The sequence below is a fragment of the Macaca nemestrina genome, chromosome 17 (assembly GCF_043159975.1).
Source record: "Macaca nemestrina isolate mMacNem1 chromosome 17, mMacNem.hap1, whole genome shotgun sequence".
NCBI lineage: Eukaryota > Metazoa > Chordata > Mammalia > Primates > Cercopithecidae > Macaca > Macaca nemestrina.
In genome coordinates, this window is record NC_092141.1 from 65,422,056 (window position 1) to 65,443,529 (window position 21,474).

Consider the following 21,474-nt stretch of genomic DNA (forward strand, 5'->3'; position numbering starts at 1 on the left):
TTACCTGTCCCCACCAATGGCCACACCCTCATAGACGCCATCCGTGGTCCGAGAGATGATATTGTTGAGCTCGTTGGACATGCCTCCAGAACGTGAGACATAGGCCACGCTGCCTGGGCGGTACAATTTGGAGGCCAGGATGTTGTCCAGCATCCCACCCGTGTTCCCAATCTTAAAGCACCCAGGCTTGATGCCTCCAACCTGTGGGGGCAGAAATCACAATCAGGGAGGAAGGTGGCTTCCAGATTCACCACGCAGAATCACAAAGCCCCTGCATTACTGCCTCTCTGGCCAGGCTGGGGAGAGAATGACGAAGAGGAATCACACTTGCCCATTGGGTTTCCTGCTTAGGAAAGTCTCCTTTCTCTCAAGAGACATTATACAGAACAAAAGACAGCCTTCTTTGTAAAACATGGCTCACTAACTCAGGTTCAGATACATATACTCAGCCCGGCACAGTGGCTCAGGCCTGTAATCTCAGCTCTTTGGAAATAAATACTAGTTTCAACTTTTTAATACAGTAAGAAGTAAAAATAAGCCGGGCGCGGTGGCTCAAGCCTGTAATCCCAGCACTTTGGGAGGCCGAGACGGGCAGATCACGAGGTCAGGAGATCGAGACCATCCTGGCTAACACGGTGAAACCCCGTCTCTAGTAAAAAATACAAAAAACTAGCCGGGCGAGGTGGCGGGCATCTGTGTTCCCAGCTACTCGGGAGGCTGAGGCAGGAGAATGGCGTAAACCCGGAAGGCAGAGCTTGCAGTGAGCTGAGATCCGGCCACTGCACTCCAGCCCGGGCCACAGAGCCAGACTTCTTCTCAAAAAAAAAAAAAAAAAAAAAGTAAAAATAAGCCAGGTGTAGAGGAACATTTCCGTAATCCAAGCTACTCAGGAGGCTGAGGCAGGGAGACTGCTCGAGCTTAGGAGTTCAGGGCGCTGAAGTGTGCTATAACCGCACCAGTGAAAAGCCACTGCACTCCAGCAACACAGTGAGACCCTGCTTCTTAAAAAAACAAACAAAACATAATTCAAAGAACAATTTCAGCCAGGCATGGTGGCTCACGCCTGCAATCCCAACACTTTTGGAGGCTGAAGGGGGCAGATTACCTGAGGTTGGGAGTTTGAGACCAGCCTGGCTAACACGGTGAAACCTTGTCTCTACTAAAAATACAAAAATTAGCCAGGCGTGGTGGTTCACACCTGTAGTCCCAGCTCCTCGGGAGGCTGAGGCAGGAGAATTTCTTGAACCAAGGAGGCAGAGGCTGTAGTGAGCCAAGATTGTGCCACTGCACTCCTGCACTACCTGGGCCACCTAGGTAACAGAGCAAGACTCCATCTCAAAGGCAAAACAAACAAACAAACAAACAAACAAAAAACAAAGGCCAAGCACGGTGGCTCACGCCTGTAACTCCAGGACTTTGGGAGGCCGAGACGGGTGGATCATTTGAGGTCGGGAGTTCGAGACCAGCCTGGCCAACACAGTGAAACCCCGCCTCTACTAAAAATACAAAAATTAGCCGGGCATGGTGGCAGCCGCCTGTAGTCCCAGCTACTCGGGAGGCTGAGGTAGGGGAATTGCTTGAACCCAGGAGGTGGAAGTTGCAGTGAGCCAAGATTGCACCACTGCACTCTAGCCTGGGCAACAGAGTGAGACTCTGTGCCCCCTACCCTCCAAAAAAGAATAATTTCTTCTTATATGAAGACTTTGGGCCACCAGGCAGTTTATTCTTTGGTTTAGCAAAGACTATGCTATGGTTGTATGAAGGTAGACAAATACTAAAAAATTACTCATTAGCTCCTTGAAACCATAAAGGTGATATGGACTAGGGAGAGAGTCCTTTAAAAAAATACCCAGGAGGCAGAGGTTGCAGTGAGCTAAGATCATGCCACTGCACTCCAGCCTGGGCAACAGAATGAGACTCCATCTCAAAAAAAAAAAACCAAAACCAAAACTAAAAATGGGCCAGGCGCGTTGGCTCACACCTGCAATTCCAGCACTTTGGGAGGCTGAGGTGGGTGGATCACCCGACGTCAGGAGTTTGAGACCAGCCTGACCAACATGGTGAAACCCCGTCTCTACTAAAAATACAAAAATTAGCTGGGCATGGTGGCGGGTGCCTGTAATCCCAGCTACTTGGGAGGCTGAGGCAGGAGAATCACTTGAACCCGGAAGCAGAGGTTGCAGTGAGCCAAGATCGCGCCACTGCACTCCAGCCTAGGCGTTGCAGGGAGACTCTGTCTCAAAAAAAAAAGCTAAAAATGGACAGACTGATTTTCAACAAATACTTCCGGAACCCTCTCAAGGAGGGAGATAGAAGAGTCAAAAAGTAAACTTCCTAAGGGCACTGAACTTCATAAGATAGCATCGAACGTAAAAGGCTTTCCGGACAGGAAGCTCACAGTGGCAGGTCCGATGATGGTCACTCCCTTCTGGTCCGCCTTCTTGATCAGCTTTCTCGTGAGGGCCTCAGGGATGCCTTCGGCTATGATGGCGATGGTCCGGATCTAGAGCATGACAAGAGTCCCTTCCCGTTAACTTCCTGCCTCAGAAAGGGCAACAAGACAGCACCGTTCAAGGGCCCATTCCCCATGTCCCCTTCCAGGGTCCAAGAACAAAGTAATGTTAACAATATGCATGTCAGCTGGGCGCAGTGGCTCATGCTTGTAATCCCAGCACTTTGGGAGACCAAGGAGGGTGGATCTTCTAAGGTCAGGAGTTCAAGACCAGCCTGGCCAACATGGCAAAACCCCATCTCTACTAAAAATACAAAAATTAGCTGGGCATGGTGGTGTGCGCCTGTAATCCCAACTACTAGGGAGGCTGAGGCAGGAGAATCACTTGAGCCCAGGAGGTGGAGGTTGCAGTGAGCTGAGATGGCACCACTGCACTCCAGCCTGGGCAATAGAGCGAGACTCCATCTCAAAAACAAAACAAAACAAAAAAACAAAACCAAAATGCATCTCATTCTTCCCACAGGCCTCTGCTCCTGATCACTCTAACCATCTCCTGAAAACACAGGTGGTGGATAGCTGAAACTGATCTCCACTAGCTAACGCCGTGGTGATCCACCCAACAGAGGCAGATATTTCGGAATCCCTGCTACAGTCATAGCAGCTACATTCACTCTCACCCAAAAGCTCACACCCTCCTGTTGTCTACCTGCTCCTGTGCCTGCTCATAAAGCAGCTATCTAAGGCTTCTCCCCATGGTACCCTCCGAGTCTTGTCACCATCCCCATAGGACAGGGTCAGCGTTTAAGAGAAATGAGCTGCTTCTACACTCAGCCCAGAGACGGGGTGGGAGGGGCATGGGACGGATCCAGGAATCATCTCTCTTTGGCTCTAAACCAGGGCCAGCGAACTTCTATAAAGGGTCAAGATAGTATTGTAGGGGCCAGGTGGAGTGGCTCATGCCTGTAATCCCAGCACTTTGGGAGTCTAAGGCAGGTGGATTCCTTGAGCCCAACAGTTCAAGGCCAGCCTGGGCAACACAGGGAGAGCCATTAGCTGGGCATAGTGGTGCATGCCTGTAATCCCAGCTACTCAGGAGGCTGAGGCAGGAGAATCGCTTGAACCTGGGAGGCAGAGGTTGCGATGAGCCGAGATCGCACCACTGCACTCCAGCCTGGGCAACAAGAGCAAAATTCCATCTCAAAAAACAAACAAAAAACAACCCTAAAACTAGGTGATGTGCTAGGTTTTGCCTTGGGCTGCAGTTTGCCAACCTCTGCCCTAGACTAAAGAAGTAGCAGCCGGGCGCGGTGGCTCACACCTATAATCCCAACACTTTGGGAGGCCGAGGCGGGTGGATCACCTGAGGCTGGAGTTCGAGACCAGCCTGACCAAAAAGGTGAAACCCCATCTCTATTGAAAATACAAAAATTAGCCAGGCATGGTGGCAGGCGCCTGTAGTATCAGCTACTTGGGAGGCTGAGACAGAAGAATTGCTGGAACCCGGGAGGTGGAGGTTGCAGTGAACCAAGATCTTGCCACTGTACTCACTCTAGCTTGGGTGACGGAGAGAGACTCCATTTCAACAAATGTGTTTTCTTTTTCACTTCCTCTAGATATCAAAACAATTTTATGTTCTCTGGTCATAAACTCAAATAAGCCAGTGATAATTTTCAACAAAATAATCAATATCCTAATTTTATTTTATTTTTTTTGAGATGGAGTCTCACTCTTGTTGCCCAGGCTGGAGTACAATAGCACCTTGGCTCACTGCAACTTCCACCTCCCGGATTCAAGTCATTCTCCTGCCTCAGCCTCCCAAGTAGCTGGCACTACAGGTGCCCACCACCATACCTGGCTGTTTTATTTTTAGTAGAGGCAGTGGCTAGGCTGGTCTCGAACTCCTGACCTCAAATGATCCACCCACCTTGGCCTCCCAAAGTCCTGGGATTCCAGGTGTGAGCCACCGCACCCAGCCTCAAACCTGCACCTTCTGATGCAATAGTTCAACTTCTAGAAATTTATGCTTAGGGAATAATTAAAGATACAGGCAAATGTTAATCCGAGATTGCCCATCACAAGATTTGCAAAAGCAAAAGTGATGCTGCTAATAAATGCTTATTTTGTTTTGTTTTGTTTTTTTGAGACGGAGTCTCGCTCTGTCGCCCAGGCTGGAGTGCAGTGGCGCCATCTCGGCTCACTGCAAGCTCCGCCTCCTGGGTTTACGCCATTCTCCTGCCTCAACCTCCTGAGTAGCTGGGACTACAGGCGCCCGCCACCGCGCCCGGCTAATTTTTTTGTATTTTTAGTAGAGACGGGGTTTCACCGTGGTCTCGATCTCCTGACCTTGTGATCCGCCCGCCTCGGCCTCCCAAAGTGCTGGGATTACAGGCGTGAGCCACCGTGCCCGGCCTAATAAATGCTTATTGATGTGGAAAGAGCAACTGAAGAAAGCAGATTATATGAGTGGCATACAGTATTATTCCCTTTGTTCAAATCTAGAAAAAGGTGTAGATAAGGACACACTCTCATAGTAGCAGTCATGTTTTTCTGAAATGGGACCTCAAGTATTTATTTTCAACAAAACAATATTCATCAGTATTCTGAAACTGTTCTATAATAAATATATAATATTTTTATCATGAAATGTTGGAGTCTCTCTGGGCCTCCTCTGGCTTAGGAAGCTGACAGATTAAAAAAAAAATTAATTAATTAAAATAGGCCGGGTGCAGTGGCTCACTCCTGTAATCCCAGCACTTTGGGAGGCCAAGGTGAGTGGATCACTTGAGGCCAGAAGTTCAAGACCAGTCTGGCCAACATGGTGGAACCCCATCTCTACAAAAAAAAAAAGCCAGGTGTGGTGGCATGTGTGCCTGTAATCCCAGCTACTCGGGAGGCTGAGGCACGAGAATCACTCAAGCCTGGGAGGCGGAGGCTGTGTGACAGAGTAAGGCCCTGTCTCAAAAAATAAATAAATAAATAAAATAAAGTGCTTTAATCCTGATTTGTTTTTTTGTTTTTGAGACAAGATCTGGATCTTGCTCTGCTGCCCAGGGTGGAGTGCAATGGCATGATCACAGCATGCTGCAGCCTCAACCTCCTGAGCTCAAGCGATCCTCCTACCTTAGCCTCCCTAGTAACTGGGACCAGTGAGTGCCACCATGCCTGGCTAATCCTTTTTTAAGTAGAGACAAGGTCTTGCTGTGTTGTTCAAGTTGGTCTCGAACCCCTAGCCTCAAACAATCCCCCCACCACTGCCTCCCAACAAACACAAGCCACGGCATCCAGTCAATCCTGGTTTTCAAGCCAGTTATGGATAGCACAGAGAGGATATAGTGGGGGTGGGGTGGAGCCTGAGCCGCCTCATTTATATATTTAACATTTATTTATTTATTTATTTATTTATTTATTTATTTAGAGTCTCACTCTGTTGCCTAGGCTGAAGTGCAGTGGTGTGATCACAACTCACTGCAGCCTTGACCTCCCGGGCTCAAGTGATCATCCTGCCTCAGCCAGCACATGCCACCATGTCCAGCTAATTTTTTTTTTTTTTCTTTTTTTGTAGGGACAGGGTCTTGCTTTACTGGCCTCCTGGGCTCAAGCAGTCTTCTTGCCTTGACCTCCCAAAATGCTGGAATAACAGGCACAAGCCACCATGCCCAGCGTATATTTTATTTTACTTTATTTAATGTTTTTAAAGACAGGGTCTTGCTTTGCCACTCAGCCTGGAGTGCCATGGAATGATCATAGGTAACTGCAGTATTGAACTCCCGGGTGATAAATCGATCCTCCTGCCTCAGCCTCCTGAGTAGCTGGGACTAACAGGTGTGAGTCACCATGCCTGGCTGGACTAATTTTTAAACTTTCTGTAGAGAATGGGTCTCGCTTTATTGCTTAGGCTGGTCTTGAGCTCTTGGCTTCAAGCAATCTTGCTGCCTCTGCCTTCCGAAGTCCTAGGATTACAGGCATGAGCCACTGTCCCAGGCCTGAGCAGCCTCTTTGTAAGCCCAGGTAAGCAGCCTCTGCCCAGACTGACTTGCCCTGGGTCACTATTCTGACTTCTGAAGATCACGTGTCTCCAACCATTTCTACCCAAACCACTGGCTACTCCCAAATCTCCAGCCCTTTGTCCCAGGCAGCAGTGACAGGACATCATACAGGAGCCGTTCCTGCTTCCCCACCTTCCACCCCCGAGGGCCCAGTGATCTACCTGTGCATAGTTCATGTCCCCACCCCCTGCTCCCCAGAGCCCACCCAGTGATCTACCTGCACATAGTTCATGTCCCCACCCCTACTCCCCAGAGCCCACCCAGTGATCTACCTGCGCATAGTTCATGGTCTCCACCCTCCACACCCCCCAGCCCAGTGATCTACCTGCGCATAGTTCATGTCCCCACCCCCCGCCCCCCAGAGCCCACCCAGTGATCTACCTGCGCATAGTTCGTGGTCTCCACCCTCCACCCCCCAGAGCCCAGTGATCTACCTGTGCATAGTACATGGTCCCCACCCCCCCTTCCCCAGAGCCCACCCAGTGATCTACCTGCACATAGTTCATGGTCTCCACCCCCACCCCCCAGAGCCCACCCAGTGATCTACCTGCGCATAGTTCATGTCCCCACCCCCACCCCCCAGAGCCCAGTGATCTACCTGCGCATAGTTCATGGTCCCCACCCCCCACCCCCCAGAGCCCAGTGATCTACCTGCGCATAGTTCATGTCTCCACCCCCACCCCCCAGAGCCCACCCAGTGATCTACCTGCGCATAGTTCATGTCCCCACCCCCACCCCCCAGAGCCCAGTGATCTACCTGCGCATAGTTCATGGTCCCCACACCCCGCCCCCCAGAGCCCACCCAGTGATCTACCTGCGCATAGTTCGTGGTCTCCACCCTCCACCCCCCAGAGCCCAGTGATCTACCTGCGCTTAGTTCATGGTCTCCACCCTCCACCCCCCACAGCCCAGTGATCTACCTGCGCATAGTTCATGGTCCCCACCCCCCGCCCCCCAGAGCCCTGTGATCTACCTGCGCATAGTTCATGTCCCCACCCCCACCCCCCAGAGCCCAGTGATCTACCTGCGCATAGTTCATGGTCCCCACCCCCCGCCCCCCAGAGCCCAGTGATCTACCTGCGCATAGTTCATGGTCCCCACACCCCACCCTCCACCCAGTGATCTACCTGCGCATAGTTCATGTCCCCACCCCCACCTCCCGCCCAGTGATCTACCTGCGCATAGTTCATGGTCTCCATGGTGCTGTCATAGGCAGAGCGGAGAGAGGCAAAGTTGATAAGCACATCTACTTCTGGGTGCTTCCTCATGGCATCAGCCATGTTCTTGAAGACAGGGATCAGGATCTCCTTGTGCCCCCAGTAAAACTTCTGCTTGTGGTCCCCACTGTGAGAAAGTAAAAGAATTAGGACATCCTCAACCTATCAGGACTGGGGAAGGGGAAGCTGAGGGGAGGAATTTCACCCAGAAGGTAGAAAAGGCATGGTCTCTGCCCTCAAAGAATTTTCACCTAAGGGACAAAGGAATACTGACGCCCCTGTCTCTAGGATGGGCAAAGCCTTCCCCAGCAAAGGGAATGAGCTCGCTGACTCCCCAAGCCCTGCCTTTTTTTTTTTGGAGACAGGGTCTTGCTCTGTCATCCAGGCTGGAGTGCAGTGGCATAATCAGAGTTCACTGCAACCTCAACCTCCAAGGCTCAGGCAATCCTCCTGCCTCAACCTCCCAAGTAGCTGGGACTACAGGTGCACACCACCACACCCGGCTAATTTTTAAATTATCTATAGAGATGGGGGTCTCCCTATGTTGCCAAGGGCTGGTCTCAAACTCCTGGGCTCAAGCAATTCTCCCACTTCAACCTCTCAAAGTGCTAGGATTACAGGCATGAGCCACTGTGCCCAGCCCCAAGCTTTGTCTTAGCAGAGGAAGGAGATACTTCCCACCATGGGGTAACTCACGTGAAAGGGTAGACCATGGCAGCCACCGAGGGCTCATCTCGGGAACAGACATAGTCAAAGTCCAGCATGCCTTGCACGGCCCGGGTCTGCATGCCCCACACAATGGCCTTGGTGTGGCGGCTGAAGAGGGTGGTGCTCTTTCCTGGTGGGCAGACACAGAGAGTGCACCCAGAACACATACCCCCCGGAGACCTGCAGGGGCCAGGGCTGCCTGCCAGACCCCTCCACGCCCCATGTCCACAGGGTGATGTGGACATCACAACCGTAAAGGAATGTCAAGAGGACAGAATTCTGAAAACTTGGGGAGGAGGTGCCTCAATTTTTCTGGAAGAAGGTGGCAGAAAGAGCAAATCAAGCTAAGAGGGCCTGCCTATCTGGTAAGTAGCTCTGCAAAGAACAGCGAAAGAAGGGCCCCACAGTCAAAAATGCCCAGGAGAATTCCTACAGGACCTGCTTCATTTCCCAGGCAAGGTGTGTCATCAGGTTATATGCAAATGAGGTCCTGACAAATTATTTTTAAAGTAATTGGAAAAAAATGTTTAGCTCTCCCAATTTCGGTGGGCTCAGGACTTACAAACGATGTCCCAACAATGCTTACCACCCTGTAAATCTGGACATAAAACCAGCTTCAGTTAGGGTTTGAATCAGCATTAATTCTAGGTCAGTGTAGGTCCAGTGAAGAGGTTTGCTGCAGCCGGGGCTGAGGACACAGCAGCCTTATCGCTAACTGAGGTTCCCGCCAGGGCTCTGCACAAGGCAGGAGCAGCAAGCTAGTTACACAGGGCCAGTGCCCTCAACCTGCCCTCCTGTTTTTCCTGTCCTGCTCCCTTCTACCAGGTGGCTCTTTCCTGCTCAGGACAGTGCTCTTGGACAGACCCTCCAGTGGGCACTTAAGAGGTAAGGCGCAGGCCAGGTGCGGTGGCTCACGCCTGTAATTCCAGCACTTTGGGAGGCTGACACCGGTAGATCACTTGAGCTCAAGAGTTCAAGACCAGCCTGGCCAACATGGTGAAACCCTGTCTCTAATAAAAATACAAAAATTAGCTGGATGTAGTGGTGGGCACCTGTAATCCCAGGCTGAGGCAGGGAGAATCGCTTGAACCCGGAAGGCAAAGGTTGCCGCGAGCTGAGATCTCGCCACTGCACTCCAGCCCGGGACTCCATCTCAAAAAAAAAAAAAAAATTTGTGTGGTGGCATGTGCCTGTAATCCCAGCTTCTTGGGAAACCAACACACAATCACTTGAACCAAGGAGGCGGAGGTTGTAGTGAGCCAAGATCGCACCACTGCACTCCAGCTTGGGCCACAGAGTGAGACCCTGTCTCAAAAAAACAAAACAAAACAAAACAAAAGGTAAGGGAACAAAAGGAGCCGGCAGAAGTACAGTTCTATAGGTGGGCCTAGTGGTGCATGCTTGAATCCTAGCTACTTAGGAGACTGAGGTGGGAGGATCACTTGAGCCCAGGAATTCGAAACCTGCCTCTGCAGTATAGTGAGACCCCACCTCGAAAAAAAAAAAAACAACAAAACACCTTCCATGATGTGATTATTACGCATTGCACGCCTGTACCAAAATATCTCATGCACCCCCACTATGTACTCACAAAAATTTTAGAAAGAAGATTTTAATGCAGCAAGTATATTTAAAAAAAAAAAGTGCAGTCCTTAGCGTAAAGGCAAAGGACTTTTACCACACTTCAGGCAGCTGACCTTCCCCTCTGGGTCCCTGCAAGTCCTAGAGGAGGAAAGCAGCCCTCAGGGAGTTTCTGAGCTCCCCTAGGGAGAATGATGCATCTAGCCCAGTGGCATCTGGTATTAATCAACCTACTGTACTAGAGCAGGCTTGGCTAACCAAGTTCATGGTCTCATTAAATCCCTGTACAGGCCTGCCTCCCATCACAGCCTTAAGCTTCTCATGGCAGAAGTTTCCTGATGTTGCAAATACCTGGAATTTACTGTCACCTAGACCCACCTGGGTTCTGCTGAGACATGAGATCACAGAACAAGGGAAGCCACCTAATCCAGTTCCCCCACTTCCCAGTCCCAGGAAACTGAAGCCCAGAGATGCCAAATGACTGAGGTCCGAGGTCATCCAGCATCAGAGCCAGGATTACATAATCACTTAAAATGCAGCTCAACTGTGAAAGTGAGGAGGGAGAATATAAGTGTGAGTTCATGACCCACCATCCTCAGGGGAAGCCTACATCATGTCACTCCCGACAGGTGACACACGTGCACATGCCTCTGATCTATCTACCCTGCCAGCTACAGAAATCAAGACAAAGCCTGGAATCTACAAACCTACCAGCATCTCCAGCAGGAAACGGCGGAGGTGAAGTGGCCCTTCCTCAAGCACAGAGAAACCAAAGCTGAAGGGTGTATGTATCCTCAGCTTACCAGCAGCAGAGAGGCCCAAGAGAACCTCTGCGCCGGGGGCTATGCCGCCTACACCAGGCCTCCTCTGGCCTCACTGAGGGGAGGGCTCGCTCAGCCATCATCTGCTCTCCCTCCCTGACGCACTCTCCTTTTATTTCTCACACTCCAGAAAGTAACAAGGATAAGCCCCCTCCTCATAACCTTCCTCCCCTTCAGAGCACAGAGAGCTCCTGGAGAACCAGGGCTGGTCCCTGTTCTTTCCACACTGGGCTAACTCTGCTCTTAACTTTTTCCAGAGACAAAAACATCAGGATTAAAGCCAGGTGGCCAGAGGGCTGCATTCCGGGCCTTTCCAGCTGGTTATCAACTCTGCCAATTACTCCTCCCCCATCCCTTAGCAAGGGGACAACAAAGACTTCCCTGCCTCCACAGCTGTGAATGTCAAAGTTAAATGGAAGCTCTGATGCTATGAACCAATTAATCTACTCAGCTAGGCCAGTGGGTGAATGCACATGCACAGAAGTGTCCACTATAAAATGTGACCTCATACGCCAGACAATGTTCATACCCCTTCCAATTACCCAGTCTCTAGATCCGCTGCACACCCTTCTGCGCTTCTGTCTACCTCCTTCTCCACCTCTCTTGTTCCTCCACAACCCCCAGAAAAAGATAAACTGGTCCCTGGAGCCTGAGGATGAAGCTGGCAGTGGTGAAGCTGAGGCAGAAAAGGTGAGAAAATGACATCAGGAGATGTAAATGAGAAGCAGGGGTGACCTGTGGCTCCCCTTCTGCACCCAGCAGTGACAGATGCCCACGGCTGTCTGCCACTCCCCATTCAGTTGGATGGCTCCCTCCTTCCCAGGCGACACTCTCTCCTTGACACCACTCCACTCTCCAGGGCTGTGGGTCTGGCTCTTGCTCCTTCCAAAGTCTCTACCCCCTCCCAAGTCTGGAGCCAGAAACAGCCACACAGTGAGGAGAGTGCTGAGTGGGGCGTGTACTGAGCAGGGATAGGAGGGAGGAAGAGCGAAGACTTAGGACTTGGGGTCAGGCCACACCAAGGCAGGGACAGAAAATAGACCAGACGACACTGCAACCCACCAGGGGAGGGGAAACAGAGCACACAGTAAAACTGTCACCCGCTAACAAAGCCACACGCGGAGTGGGGGCAGGGTGGGGGCATCCTACCTTGCAGGGATCTTGGACTTGGGACTGAATCTGTCAAAGAAAATGACCAAGGCAACTGAGTGACCCACTGATGGCTGGAGGCTTTGGAGGGAGAGGGTGGGAATAGGGAAGGGTCCCAAGGACAAGCCTTTCAGGGTTAAAGCCCTCACCATCCCTCTCCTGTTCTGCAATGGACAACGGAGTAAGGCCAGCAGAAGAGGTGAAAGCACCGATAAGCAGAATGGAAGCAAGAAAGAGCAAAGACCAAAGGGGCAGAGAGTGGGTAGGAGGAGGACGAAGGCTGGGCAGGTGTGCTCAACACCAGCGCCTCCCCCAGGCCCTCTGCAGGGACAGCTGGATGACTTGAACTCTGGGTTCTCCAGCTGGCACGGTCCCACCCTCTTAATGCCAATCCCTTTTTGTCTCCACGAAACACTATGAGATGATCGGCCAGCATGGGGTTGACCTGTGCTGTGGATAAAGATGCTGATTTGGGACAGTGTCACTATTTCCCAAAATGCCGTAAGCAAAGTGTGTCCCAGGAAGAGGCTGCACAGGTGTACCAGCCCAGGGGTAACTAACACCACTTATGTAGAGCTGGCTGCAAGGGCTGGCCGGCAGGAATCACATCTACATGGAGAGAAAAATTAGTTGAAATACAGATGGGCTGACAGGCGAGGGTGTTTCTTGCTGGGGATTCAGAGGAGGGAATGTCTATTAGGGCCCCAGGATGGTGGGGGTGGGCTGGGAACTGCTGTTGTAGGAGCTGGCTCTGTCATCCTGGGGTCCCGGCGTCTGCCCTCCACTTGGGAGAAGAGTCTCAGAGAATTTTCCACTTCCTGGAATTTCTGTAACCCTATCTCCTCCACAGCCTCCCTGCCCAGTTCACACCCCCATAAGAAGCACAGGGGTAGAAGAGAATAGGGGGAATGGAGGTGACCAGGCACAGCATGGGTCCTCCGCCTCAGGAGCGCCCACAGGGGAGGCTCAAGTCATACCATCCTCGCGTCCCAGGCACACTCCCATTGCAAAACCCAAACCACTTTTCATCCACCTCTGCCAGCCCAGGCAGGAAAGGGAAAGGGGAGAGAGATACAGAGGGTACCGAAAGGCCACTCCCTGGAACATGCCTGAAGCCTCAGGGAGTTACCTTGTGGCATGGCAGGCTTGGCCTTCTTTGCAGGCGCCACCTCATCAGCCCTGGACTCAGAAAAAGATGCTGTCCTGCTGGGGGCTGGCGTCTGGGGTGAGACAAGGAGAGTAAGAGGTAAGAGTCACAGCTGGGAAAAAAGTCACTGGTCCTCAAAGGCCCCAAAGAAAACTAATAAAAATTATGCATGGCAATGCTCTTTATAAGCTGCTTCCAAAAGTACTAACAATCCTCTAAGATACGAATTAATATTATCCCATGTTACAGATGAGCAAACTGAGGCCCTGAGTGGACAAAATACTGGCTAAGGTTGCTCTCTCAGCAAAAAGTAAGAGAGTAACAATTTTTAAGTTTTTCTTTTCTTTTCTTTTTCAGATTAATTCTCGCTCTGTTGCCCAGAGCTGGAGTGCAATGGCGCCATCACAGCTCACTGCAACCTCTGCCTCCCGGGTTCAAACGATTCTCATGCCTGAGCCTCCCGAGTAACTGGGATTACAGACATGTACCACCATATCCGGCTAATTTTTGTATTTTTAGTAGAGACGCCGTTTCACCATGTTGGCCAGGCTGGTCTCGAACTCCTAACCTTAGGTGATCCACCAGCCTCGGCCTCCCAAAGTGCTGGGATTACAGGCGTGAGCCACCATGCCCGGCCACAATTTGAACTTGGTTCCAATTTTAAAATCCTTGGTCCTTCCATTATACTACTTTGATCAGGGCAGGAAAAAAATTGGCAGAGAGCCAAAAACCAACCATGCACTAACTCCTGCTGTATTTCCTCTATGCCTCCAGGCAACAGAGAAGGAGGACTGTATTCTAGTGGAAAAGATGAGATGGTTCATTCCCATAACGTTGGGGGAGGCTGGCACCTACCGATGTGCTCCCGCTGGCGTTGAGGAGAAAGTTTGCAGTGTGGGCCGCTGTGGGTGGCTGGTTGGGGATGGGCCGGTGGCCCAGGGCCATGCCCACAATGGCCGTCATGTGAGTCTCCGTGCCAAAGACATGGATGGGGATCCCAGTGGTCTTCCCTGTAAGGGAAGGAAAAAACATCCATAATTCAAGTACGCAGATAAGTGCCCAAGTCCACGTGATCCTGCAAAGGCCCTTTTAGAGCCATGATCAGTGTTTGGCACATTCAGTGCAAGACCAATATCCAGGGCAAATCAGCTGTCATAATTCACCACCAGACAAAGCTTTCTAAAGGCCACTTCCTGATAACAAGAACAAGAAACATGCCAGGTGCAGTGGCTTACACCTGTAATCCCAGCACTTTGGGAGGCCGAGGCTGGCAGATCACTTGAGGTCAGGAGTTTGAGACTAGCTGGGCCAACGTCGTGAAACTCTGTCTCTACTAAAAACACAAAAAATTAGCCAGGCTTGGTGGCGTGCACCTGTAATCCCAGCTACTCGGAGGCTCAGGCAGGAGGATCCCTTGAAACTGGGAGGCAGAGGTTGCAAAGCAAGCTGAGATCGCACCACTGCACTCCAGCCTGGGCGATAGTGCGAGACTTTTGTCTCCAAAAGAAAACACAAAAACAAGAAACATATTTACTGGCAAGATAGCAAGATTCAAGTACCCAAATTATCAGAGCCTGTATTCCTCCTGCTCGCAGCCTGGACCCCAGCTCTCCAGCTTTCCTTAGCCTTCATCACATGCATCCACCAGTGCTTGGTCTCTGTTCCTAAACACCCTGAGCCCATTCTCCCAGGGCTCTGGCCCTGCTCCTCCGTCTGCATGGAACTCTCCATGGAGCTTCCCCTGGCTGCTCTCTGGTCTCCCAGCTCAACCCAAGTGCCGTCTCCTGAAAAAGGCCCCCTCTGACCTTGACGGTCACTCTCTCCCATGCCACACTCCCCTCTTCCTTGTACAGACAGACCCCTAGCATCTTCTCCTACTGTTTATTTGTGGAATGTTCTAATTTTAAGAGCATGATTTGGTAACTTCACTGTGCCATCCCCAGGCCTGCCCCACTGCACATAGCAGGTCCTCAGCTTTGAACCAGCTCTATGAAAAATAAAACAAAGGGCTCACACCTGTAATCCCAACACATTGGGAGGCCTAGGCGGCTGCATCGCTTGAGTCCAAGAGTTCGAGACCAGCCTGGGCAACATGGCAAAAGTTTGTCTACAAAAAAATTAGCCAGGCGTGTGCTAATTTTTTGTACAAAAGTTGTATTTATTGTGGTGTGCATCTGTAGTCGCAGCTACTCAGGAGGTTGAGGTGGGAGGATCCCTTGAGTCTGGGAGGCAGAGGTTGCAGTAAGCTGTGATCACACCACTACACTCTAGCCTGGGTGACACAGTGACACCCTGTCTCCAAAAAAAATAAAAAATAAAAAATGCCTGTAATCCCAACACTTTGGGAGGCCAAGGCAGGTGGATCACGAGGTCAAGAGATTGAGACCATCCTGGCTAACACAGTGAAACCTGGTCTCTACTAAAAATTAAAAAAAAAAAATTAGACGGGCGTGGTGGCAGGTGCCTGTAGTCCCGGCTACTCGGGAGGCTGAGGCAGGAGAATGGCGTGGACCCGGGATGCAGAGCTTGCAGTGAGCAGAGATCACGCCACTGTACTCCAGCCTGGGCGACAGAGTGAAACTGTCTCATAAAAAAAAAAAAGAAAAGAAAAGAAAGAGAGAAAAAAAAAATTAACCCTATTCAATTCAAACCTAAGTCAAATTGTGTCACTTGGCTGGGTGTAGTGGCTCACATCTATAACCCTAGCACTTTGGGAGGCAAAGCCAAGAGGATCACTTGAGACCACAAGTTTGAGATCAGCTTGGGCAACACAGTGAGACATTATCTCACAACAAATTTTTTTTTTTTTTAATTAGCCAGGCGTGGTGGTGCGCACCCGTGGTCCCCAATACTTGGGAGGTTGAGGTGGAAGGATCACTTGAGCCCACAAGGTCGAGGCTGCAATGAGCTATGATGGTACCACTGCACTCCAGCCTGGGTGACAAAGCAAGGCACTGTCTCAAAATAATAATAATAATAATAAATATGTGGTTCCTCTGCTTAAACACCTCTTGTGCCTACTATCTCACAGTGATGGCCAAGTCCTCCTGTGACCTGTAGTGTCTCACTGCCACTCTCTCAGCCCCAGCCCCCTACCACTGCAGGTATTGGAATTTGTCCTTCCCTCTCCAAGAGTCACCATGGTGCTGCTCCCTCATTCTAGGTCTTTGCTCAAATGTAATTTTCCTTTCTTTTCTTTCTTTCTTTTTTTTTGATACAGGGTCTCACTCTGTCACCCAGGCTGAAGCACAGTGGCATGATCATGGCTCACTGCAGCCTCAACCTCCCGGTTCAGGTGATCCTCCTACCTCAGCCTCCCACGTAGCTGGGACTACAGGTGTGTAACAACATGACCAGCTAATTATTGTATTTTTTTTTTGTAGAGGCGGGGTCTTGCCATGTTGTCCAGACTGGTCTTGAACTCCTGAGCTCAAGGGATCCTCCCGCTTCGACCTCCCAAAGTATGTGAGCTACCATGCCCAGCCTTGATCAAGTTTGATCAAGCATTTTCTGATCTCCCTGATGAAGGCTGCCCTGGCCCCTCCCACACGCATTCTCCCTTTCCCTGCTTTGTTTTCCTTCCTGGCACTCAGCACCCTCTGACACCACAGTTTGTGTCCTCTGTTCCATGAAGGCTTGCTGTCTGTCCATTTGTGGCTGTAACCCTCATCGCCAGCACAAAGCCCAGCACAGAGCGAGTGGTCTTTAATAAGTATCTGTTGAGTGTAGAGCTGAATGAAAATGCTTTCCTGACCACACCAAAGTTTAGGACAGCACTCTGTGTTGGGACAGGGAATGGAAACCCAAACTGCATACCCAGGAAGGGGAGTGGAGAGAGAGTGAAAGAGCCCAAGACTGATGCTCAGGAATCAGGAATCCCAAAGAGGAAGGTCACCCACACTCAGGGCGAGGGGGAGAGAAAAGGTCCCCATCTTACCGACTTCTCCCATCACCCGTAAGCCCTCCTGATAGTTGGGGCCACCTCTTCGGACAAAGACTGTTACTTCGTGCTCCTTCAAGGGGCCCTGGTAATCTCGAATTGCTCTCACGATGCCCTGGAAGCCCAAAAGGACATGTGACTAAAAACAAGGCAGCCACAACTCAATGATTTATAACCAGAATAAACAAATGTACCAGGTGTATGTGACAAGGGCTGCTCCCCAGGAAGCATGGGACCATGCACAAGCAGCCACGGCCTGGGATATGATCACTCAGAATGTTGCTGAGGTGGGAACGTGGGGTACCCGGGATTGACACCCCTTAATGTCATGGAGGCTCCAGGCCTCTATCGTCAACAAGGCCTTGCTGGTCTCTCTTTTGTTCCGTCTACAGTCATTATTGCCTCTTACTACATTTTTTTTTGGTGGGGATATCTATGTTGGGCTCTATGCAAGGGTTCTCAGAGGTACTAAGACATAGTCAGTGTCCCACAAAAGCTTCTTAAGTGATGTGCGGGAACAGTTCTTTTTTTTTTTTTTTTTTTGAGACAAATTCTCGCTCCGTCACCCGGGCTGGGGTGCAGTGGTGCGAGCTTGGCTCACTGCAACCTCTGCCTCCCGGGTTCAAGCGATTCTCCTGTCTCAGCCTCCCGAGTAGCTGGGACTACAGACGCCTGCCACCATATCCGGCTAATTTTTTTTATTTTTAGTAGAGATGAGGTTTCACCATATTGGTCAGTCTAATCTTAAACTCCTGACCTCAGGTGATCCATCCACCTTGGCCTCCCAAAGTGCCGAATTACAAGTGTGAGCCATCACGCCCAGCACGGTGTAAGAACAATTCTTACAATGGATATCCACTTTGGAAAAATGAGAGGGTGGAAAGCTGTGTCCAGTTATGTTTCTCAAGACAGAGGCTAGATTTTGAGCCTGGAGTCTGACTTCTGTCACCCAAGGCATTTCACACAAAGCTCCATGTACAGTACCTGCTCCAAACCAAGTGCCCTAACCAAGGATCAGTGCAGGGCAGCTCAGAAGTTAAATCAAAACTGCTGAGGCTCCCCTGTCCCAGATTTGTCTGTTAAATCAGGTCCAGTCATGGACACCCTGATTTTGGCAGGACTGATGGGGTCTGGTCCCACATTTTATTTATTTTTTGGGACAGGGTCTCATTGTTGCCCAGGCTGAAGCACAGTGGCACGATCTCGGCTCACTGCGGCCTCGACCTCCTGGGCTCAAGTGATGCTCCTAGCTCAGCCCACTAATTTTTTTTGAATTTTAGTAGAGATGAGGTCTCATTATATTGCCCAGCCTTGTCTTGAACTTCTGAGCTCAAGTGATCCTCCTGCCTCAGCCTCTCAAAGTGCTAGAATTATAGTTATGAGCCACTACACCCAGTCCTTCACTTCTTGAGATCTCAGACTTTAAAGTTTGACACTTATCTAGTCATTATTCTCAAAACTCACATGGATCCACCAGATGTGGCACACTCTTTTGAATATACTCACTGAGCATCTGACAGTATGGAATATTAATAAATGGCCTCCTTGGGTGGCTATCTTGAAAGGGATGACTCTTGAGACACATTAGCTCTGTCATCCTTGTTGACAGCAGTCACATGTGCTTTTAAAGCATGTGCAAACACAGCCCTGACCCGTGAATAGGCACCCAGGCTGAGAAGACCCTGGTAGGACAAGAGGAGCCCTGGATCATCAAAGCACTTTCTTCATTCCAATCTTTTGGAAAAAGGGCTCATGACTGAGATATAAGAACAGGATGGCCAGGCGCAGTGGCTCATGCCTATAATCCCAGCACTTTGGGAGGCCGAGGTGGGCAGATCACGAGGTCAGGAGGTCGAGACCATCCTGGCTAACACGGTGAAACCTCATCTCTACTAAAAATATAAAAAAAATTAGCCAGGTGTGGTGGCGGGCACCTGTAGTCCCAGCTACTTGGGAGGCTAAGGGAGGAGAATGGCATGAACCTGGGAGGCGGAGGTTGCAGTGAGCCGAGATTGTGCCATTGCACTTCAGCCTGGGCAACAGAGCGAGACTCCATCTCAGAAAAAAAAAAAAAAAAAAAAAAAAAAAAAAGACCAAGGAGATGCAGAGAAACCAGAGTCTCACAAGACTGTTGAAAGTAAGGAGGATCGGTCAGTTGGGCATGGTGGTTCACATCTGTAATACCAGCACTTTGGGAGGCTAAGGCGGGTGGATCACCTGAGGTCAGGAGTTCGAGACTAGCCTAGCCAATATGGTGAAACCCCCTCTCTACTAAAAATACAAAAATTAGCCGGGCATTGTGGTGGGTGTCTGTAATCCCAGCTACTCAGGAGGTTGAAGAAGGAGAATCACTTGAACCCAGGAGGCAGAGGTTGTAGTGAACTGAGATTGTGCCATTGCACTCCAGCCTCGACAACAAGAGTGAAACTTGAAAGGGGAGGGGGAGAGGGAGAAGGAGAGAGAGGGGGAAAGAGGGGGAGAGAGCAGGAGAGAGGGGGAAAGAAAGAAAGAAAGAGAGAGAGAGAAAAGAAAAGAAAAGAAAAGAAAAGAAAAGAAAGAGCAAGCAAAGGAAAACAAAGGAGGAAAGGAAGGAAGAAAAGGAAGGGAAGGAAGGGAAGGAAGGGAAGGAAGGAGGGAAGGAAGGGAAGGAAGGAAGGAAGGAAGGAAGGAAGGAAGGAAGGAAGGAAAGGAAGGGAAGGAAGGGAAGGAAGGGAAGGAAGGGAAGGAAGGGAAGGAAGGGAAGGAAGGGAGGAAGGAAGGAAGGAAGGAAGGGAAGGAAGGGAAGGAAGGGAGGAAGGGAGGAAGGAAGGAAGGAAGGAAGGAAGGAAGGAAGGAAGGACGGACTGAGCCAGCGCTCCAAAGCATTGGTCCTGGGAAGGAAGAAAGCAGAAATTTGCCTCCCATCCTTCAGGTGGGAGAGTTATGGTCCAGCCTGGCAACTGCTTGCCCAGAGATACACAGCGTCAGATGCGCAGCTCCTGTCCCAGTGTCTTCTCTACCCCCTTAAGAGATCTTGGGGCAAGAGCCCCCTACCTGACCTGGGAACTCATGGTAACTTGGCTCTGGCTCAAACTCTGCTTTCAAGGCCCCTTCCCTGCTTTCCCCAAACCACTTTCCCCAGAAACTGCTGCAGCTGTTACCTTGAATGTAGCAGCCACGTTGGTGAAGTTTGCAATGCTGCCTCCAATGATGAGGATCTTGCCTGGATTTGGAGTCAGAGAGAAATCAAAAACAGTTACAGAGGTAGACTTGAGCATCTTCCCAGCAATCCAACTGAGGAAGTTCTTGTTCCCCTGAATGAGGGTCCCCCATCTGCCAGGAGGTATTAGGGAGTGAGCAGGACAGTCTCTCCAGACATTCCACTTTATCAGCTCAACTCTCCATTACCTATGCCACCAGACAGGGGTCAGAACAAACCCATAGGAGCACTACATAACTCCTAACCAACATCCAAAAATCCAGGTTGGTTTCTAGATATCTCTGGAGGGAATCTCTCTCTCTCTCTGGCTCAAGGGAAGAGGAACTGGTATGCAGAGACCCAAAACACAGGTGGCAAAGGGGCACTGAGAATCACAGAGGCCAGGTAATGTAAGAAAGTCACTGAGTTTATTGCAATCAGTTTATGGCAATCGGATAAACTGAGTTTACTGCAATTGTAGCAGACACATGCCACAGCCACCTCCTCACCTGCACTTGTTTGTAGGGTTTTATCACACATCACCTCTTTCCCTCTCAGTCCCCTCCCACTGACAGATGTGGTCCCTACCCTCTATGCAGTCAGAGAAACCGAGAACCAAAGTTCAACGATTAGCCTCAAGTTGCAAAGGACCAGGACCACACACAGCCTTGGTGACTCCTCAGACGAAGCTGTCCCATTGCAGCGTGCTGGGCTGTTCTGGGGAAGGGGGGACAGGGCTGTGTGTGTGTGTGTGTGCGCGCGCGCGCATGCGTGCGCATATCTCACCATCTGGGTGCTTCTCTCGGGTCATGAGGGAGAGGATAGTCTTGGCATAGTCATAGGTCTGCTGCTCGCTGGGGGCGCCCGAGTACTCCCCATAGTTTGCCAGCTCGTTGACACCCCCTAGATCACAGATGGTATCGCTGCCAAGGAGACACAGAAGTCAGTGATGGCTCTCATACTTCGGGCAGGGGGTGGCAGCCTGGTGCCTGGGAGGACATATGGATCCCTCAAAACACTGGAGTTAGCCTGTGGAACTGGCCTCTTGGGCCTCCAGCCCCCAGCTCCCACGCAAGTCTGGCCTGCAGGTTAACAGTGCTACATCAGACTCTCCTGGGCAGTGTGCTCTGCCAGCCCTAGGGCACTGGGGAGCCCTGGACAGACAATGGCAGGTAAAATGAACAATGCGCACCCCCTAACACAAAGACAAGAAAAATCACACACCGCAGGAGTCC

At 50.7% G+C, this 21,474-nt stretch overlaps 1 protein-coding gene across 7 annotated transcripts in view; it reads right to left on the reverse strand.

Annotated features, from left to right (window-relative positions):
- Positions 1–21,474, reverse strand: part of LOC105472140 (ATP citrate lyase) — a 61,988-nt gene that overhangs the window by 16,543 nt on the left and 23,971 nt on the right. For 5 of the 7 annotated variants that reach the window (XM_011725144.3, XM_011725143.3, XM_011725140.3 and 2 more), the window contains 10 exons: positions 21,026–21,162; positions 20,202–20,263; positions 17,059–17,176; positions 13,977–14,131; positions 13,104–13,194; positions 11,975–12,004; positions 8,412–8,553; positions 7,674–7,842; positions 2,399–2,503; positions 5–201 (listed from right to left, as the gene is read on the reverse strand). In XM_011725144.3, coding sequence (XP_011723446.1) covers positions 5–201; positions 2,399–2,503; positions 7,674–7,842; positions 8,412–8,553; positions 11,975–12,004; positions 13,104–13,194; positions 13,977–14,131; positions 17,059–17,176; positions 20,202–20,263; positions 21,026–21,162 — 1,206 coding nt within the window. The remainder of the gene's footprint in view (positions 1–4; positions 202–2,398; positions 2,504–7,673; positions 7,843–8,411; positions 8,554–11,974; positions 12,005–13,103; positions 13,195–13,976; positions 14,132–17,058; positions 17,177–20,201; positions 20,264–21,025; positions 21,163–21,474) is intronic. The other 2 variants (XM_011725141.3, XM_011725146.3) reach the window with 1 other exon arrangement.